This window comes from Erythrolamprus reginae, chromosome 6 (assembly GCF_031021105.1).
Source record: "Erythrolamprus reginae isolate rEryReg1 chromosome 6, rEryReg1.hap1, whole genome shotgun sequence".
NCBI classification, from domain to species: Eukaryota; Metazoa; Chordata; class Lepidosauria; order Squamata; family Dipsadidae; genus Erythrolamprus; species Erythrolamprus reginae.
This window is the reverse complement of record NC_091955.1, coordinates 49,585,319-49,597,707: the sequence shown is the minus strand read 5'-3', so window position 1 is coordinate 49,597,707 and position 12,389 is coordinate 49,585,319. Positions and strand designations below refer to the sequence as shown.

Here is a 12,389-nt window from a genome sequence, read left to right as displayed (position 1 = left end):
CTGGTTACATCTATCTTATTACACATTTGTTCCCATGAAAGTCAGCCATTGTGATGTTTATGAGAAAAACAGCACGGTATTACCCTTTCTGAGAGGTATTCTACCCTTGATATTAAAGCAATGCCTGGTCATCTTGGCTAGAAGCCATTGACAGTCTTGAGTCCTGAGCAGGTAATTCTTGGTGTGAAGCTGAAGTGTTGTGTAACCTGGGAATTATTAATACATTTAAATGTTAATTGGCTGCCTTCTTTCTAACAGGAAAATATATTTGATCGACCCAGAATGACCCCAAAGACTCCCATGAAAAATGAGCCCATTGATTTATCCAAGCAAAAAACCTGTACTCCTGAGAGAAGCCCAATTACACCTGTGAAGCTGACAGATAGGCCTCTTGCAGATCCATGGACTCCAACAGCTAACCTAAAGATGCTTATTAGTGCTGCTAGTCCTGACATGCGGGACAGGGAAAAGAAAAAAGAACTCTTCAGACCAATTGAGAACAATGAATTCAGTGATGCTTTCCCCGATTCCTCACAGGTAACTCACTTGTCACAGGGAAAATTGTCACAATTAAATGGCTACCTATTTTAATTATATAAAAATCTCTTTAGGCATATAAACAGTTGTTCTTTAACATCCACAATCTCAGTAACCTTTATTTGAATTCTATTCTCTTTAGTTATGTATAGTTTATTTTACATTAGTAGCAAGCAGCATTCAGATCTGAAACAAGCGAGGTGTGTTTCAGGAGTATCTAGCATGTTTTCAATCTATCTCTTGGCAGCTGCTTAAAAGAATCTTATCTTTTCGTGGGCTCTCATAGGAGCACTGCAGGGTGAGAAATATGTCTGATTGGGTTAAGAAAAGCATAGAACAATGACAACCTGTTGCCATCTGAATGCTTTTTGAACTTAAAGATTCAAAGCTGAGCATATAACTCTTGTGAGCCTAGGATAAATATGATCCTGATAATACAATAGATGGGCTAGGAAAGACCTAAAGCACTTTTAGAAAAATGGGCAACAACCTTTTCACATTCAAATGAAGGAGATTTCAAGTTCTGAATGCATTGGCTTTACCATTTTTTAAAGTAATTTATGTTTATAACTGCTTTGAAATGGATGGAATACTCCAGGGACTCTTCAACTGATAATAATAATAATTTATAAGATTTTTTATGCCGCCCCTCTCCAAAGTCTCAGAGCGGCTCACAACAGTGATAAACAATATGACAAATCCAATAGTTAAAAACATCTAAAAACCCATATCATTAAAACCATACAACTCAGATAAACTATATTAGCCTGGGGATACCTCAATTACCCCATGCCTGGTGACATAGGTGGGTCTTCAGTAACTTACGAAAGGCAAGGAGGGTGGGGGCGGTTCTAATCTCCAGGCGGAGTTGATTCCAGAGGGCCACCCCCAGACAGTTGGACAAGGACGAGCCCCAGTCACCTCAATTGACTCGCACTCGTTTCAAGTTAAAATTATTGGAAAACACTTCCAATCATTGTAAAACATGCTCTTTCCCACAGTCATGTGATCTTATTTTGGACACTTGACAAGCATCTCATATTTACAACCACTGTGTTGTCTCACCATAATGTGTCTGTAGCCTGTTTTGGGTTTTTTGCCAATTTCCAGCTGAAAACCCCCATTTGGACGAGCGGATTTGGACTTTCAACCACATGATTTATTTAATGGCCACCATAAAAAAAACTGTCAAAATTTCAGTTCTGGGGATATGATGCCTTGACTTACATCTGCAACAACCTATGGCCAAAATTCCAATCCAGTTGTGATTGTAAATCAAGGACTTCCTGTATTTCTAATTTCTCCCCCTTCAGTACAGGTTTCTGTGTGCAAACCAATGACCAAGGCCTCTTATGTTTCATATTTAATTGGTGTAGAATGCTTAGTAAAATTTAAGTATAAGAGAGGTCATAAAAGAGATCCATTTAGACCAGGGTGTCAAACTCAAGGCCCGCAAGCCAGATCCGGCCCACAGGTTGCTTAGAAAGGGCCCCCAGGGCTGCGCTGGAAACAGTGAAGGACTGACCTGTGATGCCTCTGCCAGCGAAAATGGGTTCCCAGGCTCTATTTTCAGCTGAGATGGCTCCTGCAACTCTCTGCACAGCCCTCCCAAAGTCTGTTTTTGATGGAAGAGGGTTGCAGGTGGTCGTCCCAGCCGAAAACAGAGATTGGGAACCCGTTTTCACTGGCAGAGCACTTGGGCCCCCACAGGCATCTCTGACACTAGTGACCTCAAACTGGCCACGCCTCCCATCCCCCCTGAGGTCAAACAACATTTCCAATAATAATTAACATATTAATTCAATTTAGCCTGACAAAGCTTCACTTTTACTACATTGATATTTTAGGAATCTCCTCTTATTGGGATAGATATGCACTGTTAAATGGGCTGGAGTCAAAATATCAGTCTCCCTCTGGTACTTGCACTGCAATATTGCACGCAATTGTATAAGAGGTAGAGCTTGCATTATGACATGGGAAACATTTCATCATTTCAATAAAATCTCAATTTGCTGTAATGTTCCTGCTTATGTTGTATCAGTGTTTCATGGTATCTACCAAGAGATTAACTAATAATTTTGGTACTGGAGAATATTTATGGATGGATGGATACAGTATGTAAGGTATATGAGACTAGGAAGATGAGCACAAACAGACAGTAAAGGCAACTTAATATGAAGTATAGACTTTCAGGTATTGCATAGGTATCTTCCCAACAGTCTAAATTAAAATGGGTGGGTCCCTAAACTTTGGACCTACTTGTGAAATATTGGAGCAGATGTTCCAAAAGAAGTAACTACAGTAGTACCTCTAGATACGAGCTGCTCCACATGCGAGTATTCCAAGTTACGAGCAGAGAGGCAAGCAAAATTTCTGTTCTACATACGAGCTTAAATTCGGGATACGAGCCGAGCGTCCACTAGGTGGCGCAAGAATTCCATTTTTCCCAGTTATCTCTGGGCGAAAAGCCAAATCTAAATGCATTGGTTCGAGATACGAATTGATCGACATACGAGGTCGGCTCTGGCACGAATTAAACTCGTATGTCGAGATACCACTGTAGTTGAATTAAAAACATAATTCACTCATTCTAGTGAGGACAAGATGTATAACATAGAAACTTCCACAGAGGAAAGAAAATATAAATGAATACCAGATTACTTGATGGTTTTTACTCAGAGAGCTGAAGTATTCTCCCTGGATTTTCAAACAGCACTTCTTTAAACCAAATCTGTTTACTATCTGAAGTATAGTAACATGTTTCGAAATTATATTGTTCTGAATAATAATAATAATAATACAGCTTGTAATAAGAAAGCAATACAGATTATCTAATGTTCAGATATGAGCTTCTAAAACATACACAGTGGTACCTCTACTTAAGAACGCTTCTACTTAAGAACTTTTCTAGATAAGAACCGGGTGTTCAATTTTTTTTGCTTCTACTGAAGAACCATATTCTACTTAAGAACCCGAGCCCGGAAAAATTTCCAGGAAATTTGACAGTGGCACGAAGGCCCGGCCAGTTTCCTGCCATTCCACCTTTAATCCCAGCCATCTCAGGCTTTTCTGGGCTGCCAAAGGAGCCTTTCAGTGGTGCTTAAGGAGGCTTTGGCAGCCCAGAGCAAAAGGAGGGAGGCGTGTGCTCCTCCTCGCCGCTTCAGAGTCCCTCTTTTTTTTTAAGCCTTATAGTTTTGAATTTTTTTTTATTATCCTCACCTCACTGTCTTCCTTCAGCAGCGACTGTCCTCCTCCTCTTCTTTCTCCTTCTCCTCCCACCAAAATTCTGAGCTTTTATTTCTTTCCTAATGGGTTTGCACACATTATTTGCTTTTACATTGATTCCTATGGGAAAAATTGCTTCTATTTAAGAACTTTTCTACTTAAGAACCTGGTCACAGAATGAATTAAGTTCTTAAGTAGGAGTACCACTGTATATTAGTTTGTACGTATATTGGTAAACAGCTATATTTAATCAGTGCTTTGGGGTAATGTAACAGATGGCCATAAAGAACCATTCTCTCTTTTTCTAGTGTGATACTGCAGATGATGGAACTGCAGATGAATATGAAAAGCAAAGACCCAGCAGAAAACAGAAAAGCTTAGGACTGCTGTGCCAAAAGTTTTTAGCTCGCTATCCTAGTTACCCTTTATCAGCAGAAAAGACGACAATTTCTTTGGATGAAGTGGCTTTCAGCCTTGGTATGTATGTCAGCAAAATAAGGTTGATTGCAAAAATGAATGTTCCTAATAACCTTAATATTGACCTTAATATGAATCCACGAGACATAGTGCTGTAAATATGCCCTATTTAAATATATTGTGCTACTGTGTAATTTGCATGTGTTCTATGTTCACTGCATAATTTGCATGTGTTCTCTAGAAGGTGCTGCTGAATTGTTTTGTAATGCTGCCAAGTAATTCCTTCACAGGATTTGCTCCAAAAACACATACCAGTAGGAAAAAAATCATAGCTGAAAAGAATCTGTATCATATCGTTTTGCATGACGTATGCCTTCCACATCAACACATAATATAATAGTTTGAATTGTAGTATGCTTTGAAATTAATAAGAGCATTGCTAATTTAGACAAGCATTAAAACCAAACTATTTCAACCTACCTAATACATTAAAAATGTGAAAGGATTGGTATAATATAAACATAATTTGTTTATAATCAGTTATAGAACTTGTAAATTTCTTGGGAGGGGATTTTATATAGTTCATGTTTTAAGCCAACTCAGTTCATATCTCCTTATTTATTGATGCAAACTTTAGTCTTCAGAATAATTATGTAAAATTATTTTGCTACCTATAATTCTAAGACTGAGGACAGGGTCATTGCAATAGTGCTGCAGAATATTTTGATGTCACTAATGATCAGTTCGACAAATTGTCACTTGTGAAAGCTGATTTTCAGTGATAAATTTGAAAAGATGCTGTTGTATTAGTCTGCCAGCTTCTCAACAGCCGCCCTTCCAAAGTTATTTAAATTTATTGCTGGGTTTGTAGTTGATTTTCTGTAACTGAAGTGCTGGGGATTTTCTAACTTTCTCCCGAAAGAATCCAGTCGGAACTTCATAGCCACCATGACAACAGTGGACTAATCTCAGGTAATCCTGGCCCATGCTTGATTTGGCATTTACCTCAGAGTTGTGATCTTTTGGAGGATATAGCCACTAGCCCCCTATCAAAAAAGGTATCTTTTTCATAACCTTGAGGCTTGTACACATAACCCATTGCTGTGAAAACCCATTAAATTAGGACACTCAGTGTGCCTATGGATCACTCTTGTTTTCAGAAATTGGGAAACATGCCAAAAATTTCACACACACAGTTGGTCAAACTCTAGCGCAGGGCTGTCAAACTCCCACATTGGGGGTGTTGGATTTGTCACATGCGGACAACGCCCCAACACGGTTTAGCAAAGGGGAGGGGGAAGTCCCAATATGTCACATGATGGCACTGTGACAACGTTTGCACCCCTGCTCTAGAGTACAAAAAAAATACCAAAGTATTTTATTCAATATTTGTTTTTTTCCATATTTCAGAGTAGGGGTGTCAAACTCGATTTCATTGAGGGCCAGATCAGCATTGTAGTTGTCCTCCGGGGGGGATGAGCGTGGTCGGGGGAGTTGACTGGGCATGGCCAGCTTGACGTCACTTGCATGGGTGGTGCCTGTGGGGACTGGGCAGGGTTGGGAATGGAATCCAGGGACCACCAGGGCAGATGGTGGAAGGCTCATCCCACAGGGTGAAGCAAGGCAGAGGGCGGGGCAGCTAAGCCAGAAACAGTTGGCCACCTTGCACTTGCCGTCGTTTGTGTGCAGGGGGGATGGTTTCTGGCTGAACCCACAGTCTGCTGGCCCCTTTGCTGGGGCCCCAGAGCCTGCTGCCACCATCAGGCTGGCTGTACATACTTCCTCCATCCCACTGTTTGGTTTGGCTTGCAGTTGGAGAGCAAGTCGCTGCTAGTCATCTTCTCGGACCCTTTCTAGCTCTTGCCCTTGGCTTGCACATGGAGCATGTTCCCCTTGTGTATCTGATGCTCCTTAGTCCTGCTGCCGTTGTCACCACTCCAAAGATCTGCCCAGCCCGAAGGAACCGAAGCAGCCAGCTAGAAAGACCGAGTAGAGGTGATAGAGTATTCCAAGGCTTAGCATGCAAAAGAGGGCACTGCAAGCAGGGAAAGCCAGATCCCCATCAGTTTATGGCTGCCTAGGCCCAGCAGAGATGGGGATGAAGCATGCAATCCCAGCTGGGCCTGGGTGGCCATGGTGCCAATGGGGATCTGGCTTTCCCATCTCAGGATGGCGGTCTTTTCCCTGCCTGGGGGTACTCAACCACCACTATTCACCTTGCTCTCTGGCCACTTCGCCTTCTCAATCTGGGCAGGTCTGGTGCTCCAGGTGACAACAGCTGCAGCCTAATTGACCTGCATGAGCTGCTGGCAGTCTCGGTGGTAGCAGTGGCCCACAGGTGCCAAGATGTGTCAGGTGTACGAGGGGAACAAGACCTGTGAGGGGGCAGAGGAGATGACCAGTGGTGACCTGCTCAAAACCACAAGCAAAAACAGATGGGATAGAGTAGGCAGGCCAATGGTGTCTGGCAGCAGCCACACCACACTCTCGTCACCTTGTCTTAGCCCACAACAGTGGAAGTAGCCAGAGGCAGAGGCGCAGGTGAGAGGCACACAGTAGAGCCTGCTGGATGCCCTGGGCAGCCACCTGTCCTGTCTTAGTTACATGGGATGGAGCAGGCATGCCCAGTGGTATACATCACGTGCCTGAACCCCCGACTCTGCCTGGTGCCATTACCACCATGCCTATTACTTGGAGGGGCAGGTGAAGAGCACCTGCTGCCAGACACCTCCCCCCACATATATACAACTAAAAGGCCGGTAGTGTTGTTTGCCATTGGCCTGCAGAGCTGGCAGCAAAGTCAGACAGCGAGGAGGCTGGGGAGGACCATGGGCCAGTCGGCAGAAATCTGAGAGATCAGTGCTCCAGAGGCTGACATCAGCAAAGCAGAGGAACAGGGGGAGCCTGTTCCCAATGCACACATGTGCAAGGCTGCCAGAAGGCAAGAACAGTTAAGGAGGAAAAAGACTGTTTGTTTGTTTATTAGATTTGTATGCCGCCCCCTCCGTAGACTCGGGGCAGCTCACAGCAACAATAAAACAATGTACAACAAATCTAATAATTTAAAAACACTAAAAAACCCATTATTAAAAGCAAACATACACACAACCATACCATGCATAAACTGTGTAGGCCTGGGGGAGATGTCTCAATTCCTCCATGCCTGACGGCAGAGATGGGTTTTAAGGAGTTTGCGAAAGGCAAGGAGGGTGGGGGCAGTTCTAATCTCTAGGGGGAGCTGGTTCCATAGGGTCGGGGCCGCCACAGAGAAGGCTCTTCCCCTGGGTCCCGCCAAACGACTACTCGGGAGTAAGACTTGGATATGATTAGCCCCTCCCATAAGACATAAAAGATGAGCATATGGATGTGCTCTTTGCAGGAAACAATTTGGTTCAATTCTGATTGGTGTAACTCGGCAGCTTCATTCTGATTGTGTGGCCTTGCAAAGCTCCTTGCCATTTAGGTCTTTGGCAGCGTGTCAAAAGAGAGAAAGGTTGTTGCTTATCAGCCTTCTTCCGAAAGACTGTGGCAGACTTCTGTCGGACTAATTAACACTGTTTGGGACTTAATATGGCAGTGAATGAACATAATACATAACAGTTGAAATAAAAATGGTTTTTGGGGACTCTGCTTTATGGTTTATCAGGAAGCCTAGGTCAGTACAGTTAAGTGTGGCTATCGTGGAAATGGTAAGGATATGGCCCATGTCATCCTGGCGGGCAAGCATGTGCACATCTTTTGCGCATGCTTGCCCAGACCATACCATCCTGATATGTGCCTGCCTCCTGATTCAGACCCACAGTTGAGTTCAACATCTAGAGCAGTGTTTCCCAACCTTTTTTGAGCCGCGGCACATTATTCATATTTTCAAAATCCTGGGGAACATTGAAAGGGGGGGGGGGGCTAAAGAAAAGTTTGGACAAAAAAACCCTCTCTCTTCCCCCCCTTTCGCTCTATTTCTCCCTCTTTCTCTCTTTTCCTTCCCTTCTTTCTCTCTCTCCATCCCTCTTTCTTTCTTCCTCTCTTTTTTGCTCTCTTTCTCTCTCCTTCCCTTCCTCTATGTCTTTCTCTCTCCCTTGCTCTCTCTCTCTCTCTCTCTTGCTTTCTCTTTCTTGCTTTTTTCTCTCTTTCTTGCTCTCTCTCTCTCTTTCACTGTCTCTTGCTATATGTCTCTTTCTCTTTGCCTTTCTTGCTATCTCTCTTTCTTTCTTTCTTTCTTTCTTTCTCTCTTTCTCTCTCTCTGTCTCTCTTTCTTTCTCTTTTCTCTCTCTCTGCCTCTCTTGCTAAGTCTCTCTTTTTCTCTTGCTATGTCTCTCTTTCTTTTTCTCTCTCTGCCTCTCTTTCTCTGTCTCTCTTTCTCTCTCTCTTTCTCTATCTCTCTTTCTTTGCCTCTCTTGCTGTCTCTCTTTCTCGCTCTGTCTCTCTTTCTCTGCCTCTCTTGCTATGTCTCTCTTTCTTTCTCTTTCTCTCTCTCTCTCTGCCTCTCTTATATGTCTCTCTTTCTTTCTCTCAGCTGACTGCAAGCGGGAGCCCTGACGGCGGCAGCTGGACGTGCTGCTGGACACCGTATATGCCAGGCCCGCAGCGCCAGCATGTACGACGTCCAGCAGTACGTCCAACCGCCACTGTCAGGGCTCCCGCTTGCAGTCAGCTGAGAGAGAGAGAGCTCCCTCTCGCCACCGCCTGGAGCTCCCTCTCGCCGCCGCCATCTCCCCGCGACTGCCTGCAGCCGCTGCAGCCACCACCCCTCCCCCCTGCTCCCACCGCCAGTGCCCTCCCGCCGGGCCACAAAGGACACTTACCGCCAACGCCAGGGAAGCTCCAGGTGGGCGGGACGCTGCCGGTGCCTCCGTCCTGGGGCTCCCACTCGCAGCTGTCCCTCGGCTCCTGCTCGATGCCGCGGTTTTGGCGCTCTCCTGCTGGGCCCCAAAGAAGGAAGGCGGAAAAAAGGCGCGAAGAATGAAGCTCTCCTTCTTCCTGCCTTCCTTCTTTGGGGCCCAGCAGGAGAGCGCCGAAAACCGCGGCATCGAGCAGGAGCCAGGGGACAGCTGCGAGCGGGAGCTCCAGGTCGGCACCGGCAGCGCCCCGCCCAGCTGGAGCTTCCCTAGGCGCTTCGCGGCACACCTGGCCGTGTCTCGCGGCACACTAGTGTGCCGCGGCACACCGGTTGGGAAACGCTGATCTAGAGGTTGGCCCAGAGCAGCTTTCTATTCATTAAGTAACCCTTAACTTATAAGTTTGACGTTACAATGCCACTGAAAAAAGTGACTTCTGGTCATTTTTCACACTTAAGAGCGTTGCAACATCCCCATAAGAGCATACCCATGATCAAAATCTGGACACTTGGCAACTGGTATGTACTTATAGCCGTTGCAATATCATGGGGTCATGTGATCACTGTTAAGTCCTCAATTTATAACCCCACCACAAATGCAAAGTTCTTGACTTAGAACCAGCCAGGAAGGCTGATGCTGAAGGCTGGCTAAGCACAAGAGGCCTTTCGAGTGGGAAGTTAAAGCATTATGATTGGTTGGCTGTCTAACAGCCACACTCCAAAAGGAGCTTTCAGAAGTTGTTCGCTGGTCTGTTTAAGCTGAGCTGGAGTGGTACTGAAAATGCCAGAATAAAAGTTCCCTGTTTAAAAAAGTCAAGCCTCTGTTCAGTTCTGTCAGTGCAAAGACTCGCCTAACTAACACTCGCCATTTGTAACCCTCTTAGCTTATAATTTCAGCAAGAAAGGTCAATGGAGAAAGCCACATTTATGAATATCTACGTGAGTCATTTAACAATCGGCAGTGATTTGCTTAACAACTATGGCAAAAAAGATTGTAAATTGGGAAAAATACACTTTAAAACTGCCTTATGTAGTAATAGAAATTTTGGCTCAACCATAGTTACAAATCAGGACTACTTCTACTCCCCTTGGTTTACTGAAGAGAGAAATGGCAACAGTGATCTCTGGTACAAAGACAAGAAATAAATGTATTTTAGGTATATAAGGGATATGAAGCTAATTGGGGCCTGCACCAATGATAATGGCAAAGATAGTTTGGAAGTTTTCCACAAAATACATTGCCACATCCAACAGGAGGACACCAGGGAGACTACATTAAACAAAAATTAGCTACAAAGTCTTTATTAGGTGGTATTAATGTAACTTTGACCTCATATAATTATATGCTTGTTTCATATTTTGTATAGCATATTGCTTAAAATAGTTGTTTTGCATAGCAAAGTTATTTTTCTTCTGTAAGAAGTTTAATGAAAAATATAATGAGTAATGAAGTCTCAAGAAATATGATAAGACAGTAAATTATTTTCAGTGAAGACTTATTTCCCCCAAATCTGCTGTTAAGGCAAAGATCTCTCAACTTGCACTTTTTATAGTTCCCCAAACTCACGTTAACACAACCATCTTCATTTTAACTCATGGATAGTGAAATCTGGAAAGAATGCTTTTATTCCAAATGTAAATCTTTAGTTGGAGAATAAATAGTAAGTTCATATAACACAGTTTCAAAATAATATGTTCCCAGTTGAATTTTTTTATTGTTATTATCATTACTTATAAAATAATAGCAAAAATGGAAAAAACAGAAACCCAAGAATAATTAGAATACAATACATCAAAGCAAAAAGAGCACTTTTTTAAAAAGTAAAAAAAAAATACAACAGGAAAAAGAAAAAATAGCAGTACATTAAATCATAATGTTAAGATATTCATGAACTAGGAGAACCATGTTAACAAGGTTAGCCAACAAATAGACATAGCAACTAAGTCAGCCAATGGGAGTAACCACTTCTGAGTCTGTGCAGAGAAACTCAGAGATAATAGCTATATGTCATGGGTTTTTTGACCTATTTTATTTTGTATAATCTAAATAGAAGTGGTGGTTGTTTTCTTTTAAAAGATTTAACAAGATTTAACTAGTGTTATCAAGTGTCTCAGAAACTTAATACACTACTGGTTCCCAGTTGAAGTACTTAGTTTTACTGACACAGTATGAACTTCAACAATAATACCTATCTCATACTGTATATTTCAAAGTGAACCATCTTAAATTTTTCAAACACTCAAGTCAAGAACAAGGAGAACTATTGCTGTACTTTTAATAATAGTATTTAAAGTTTCATAACTGCTGGGTGTAATAGTGCTAGTCCTCTTATCTCTAACAGTATTATTCAACTTTGCATAATTCTTTTTGAACATTACAAATATCTATATAATTTGTATTTACAAGATAATATATGGGCATTTACAAGACTGTGAGAATTGTAAATCCTCTTATAATAAATCTCATAGCGCTCACATTCTTTTCAGTAAGGAACATTCGACAGTTTTGCTGTTGGAATAAAAAATAGAGTTTGAAAATTTCCTTTCACTGGAACAAATTAGGTTTCCAGAAAGCAGTCCTAATAGGAGCTGTAGCACAATCTGGTTATTATTTTTCTCTTAGACTTGGGATTGTTATTCTTCCTGCACAGTAATTGTTAAACTCCTCTCAGTGTTTACATTTATATGTGTATATGAACTTAGAAATGATGAGTTGCTTCTAAGATATTGTTAATGCTTACCCTTGGAAACATACAAAAGCTTAAGGCGGTATGGAATCTGACAGAGCACTAGGGTATTGTTCATGGATCAATAATTCCTTGTTCATACAAGCACATTAGAATATAACATTTTAAACGGAGTCAGTGTGTCACCAATTGTCCACATTACATACAATAGTGATTTTTTCTTATAAGATCAATTGCAAATGAGTATCTTTAAATGAAAACGGATCTTGATCATTTGATTACAATGCAATCCTGTGCATGACCTCTCACAAGGAAGTTCTATTATATAAGGGTTATTATTAAGGAAAAATAATGCCTTTGTAAGTTGCCTCACAAATACATTAACTGCTACAGTTTTTGATTCCCCATCATTTCTTATTAATGATACAATTCTTTACTGATATAAATAGCATCACTGCCAGATCTTCTGAACTTATAAAATTCCCGGGCAGGAGAAATCAAAATGCCACTGATATGAAAGTATAATCTAAAATTTACTGTAGCTTCTTTCTTGCAACTGGCATTAGTAGTATAGGGACAATTTATGATCTACAGGTCTTCTGATGCATCTTCTACACATTCTGTTGAGTAGTGTGGAATACTTAATAGCATTTTTAAAAAATTATACTGCCACAAATAGTTCCTAAAGT

The 12,389-nt window shown here is 42.1% G+C and overlaps 1 protein-coding gene across 1 annotated transcript in view; it reads left to right on the top strand.

Moving 5' to 3' along the window:
• The window catches only part of E2F7 (E2F transcription factor 7), a 36,060-nt gene that overhangs the window by 10,996 nt on the left and 12,675 nt on the right, over window positions 1–12,389 (top strand). Inside the window, exons 3-4 of the mRNA XM_070755756.1 lie at window positions 259–537; window positions 4,071–4,239. Of these exons, the coding sequence (XP_070611857.1) occupies window positions 259–537; window positions 4,071–4,239 (448 nt within the window). The remainder of the gene's footprint in view (window positions 1–258; window positions 538–4,070; window positions 4,240–12,389) is intronic.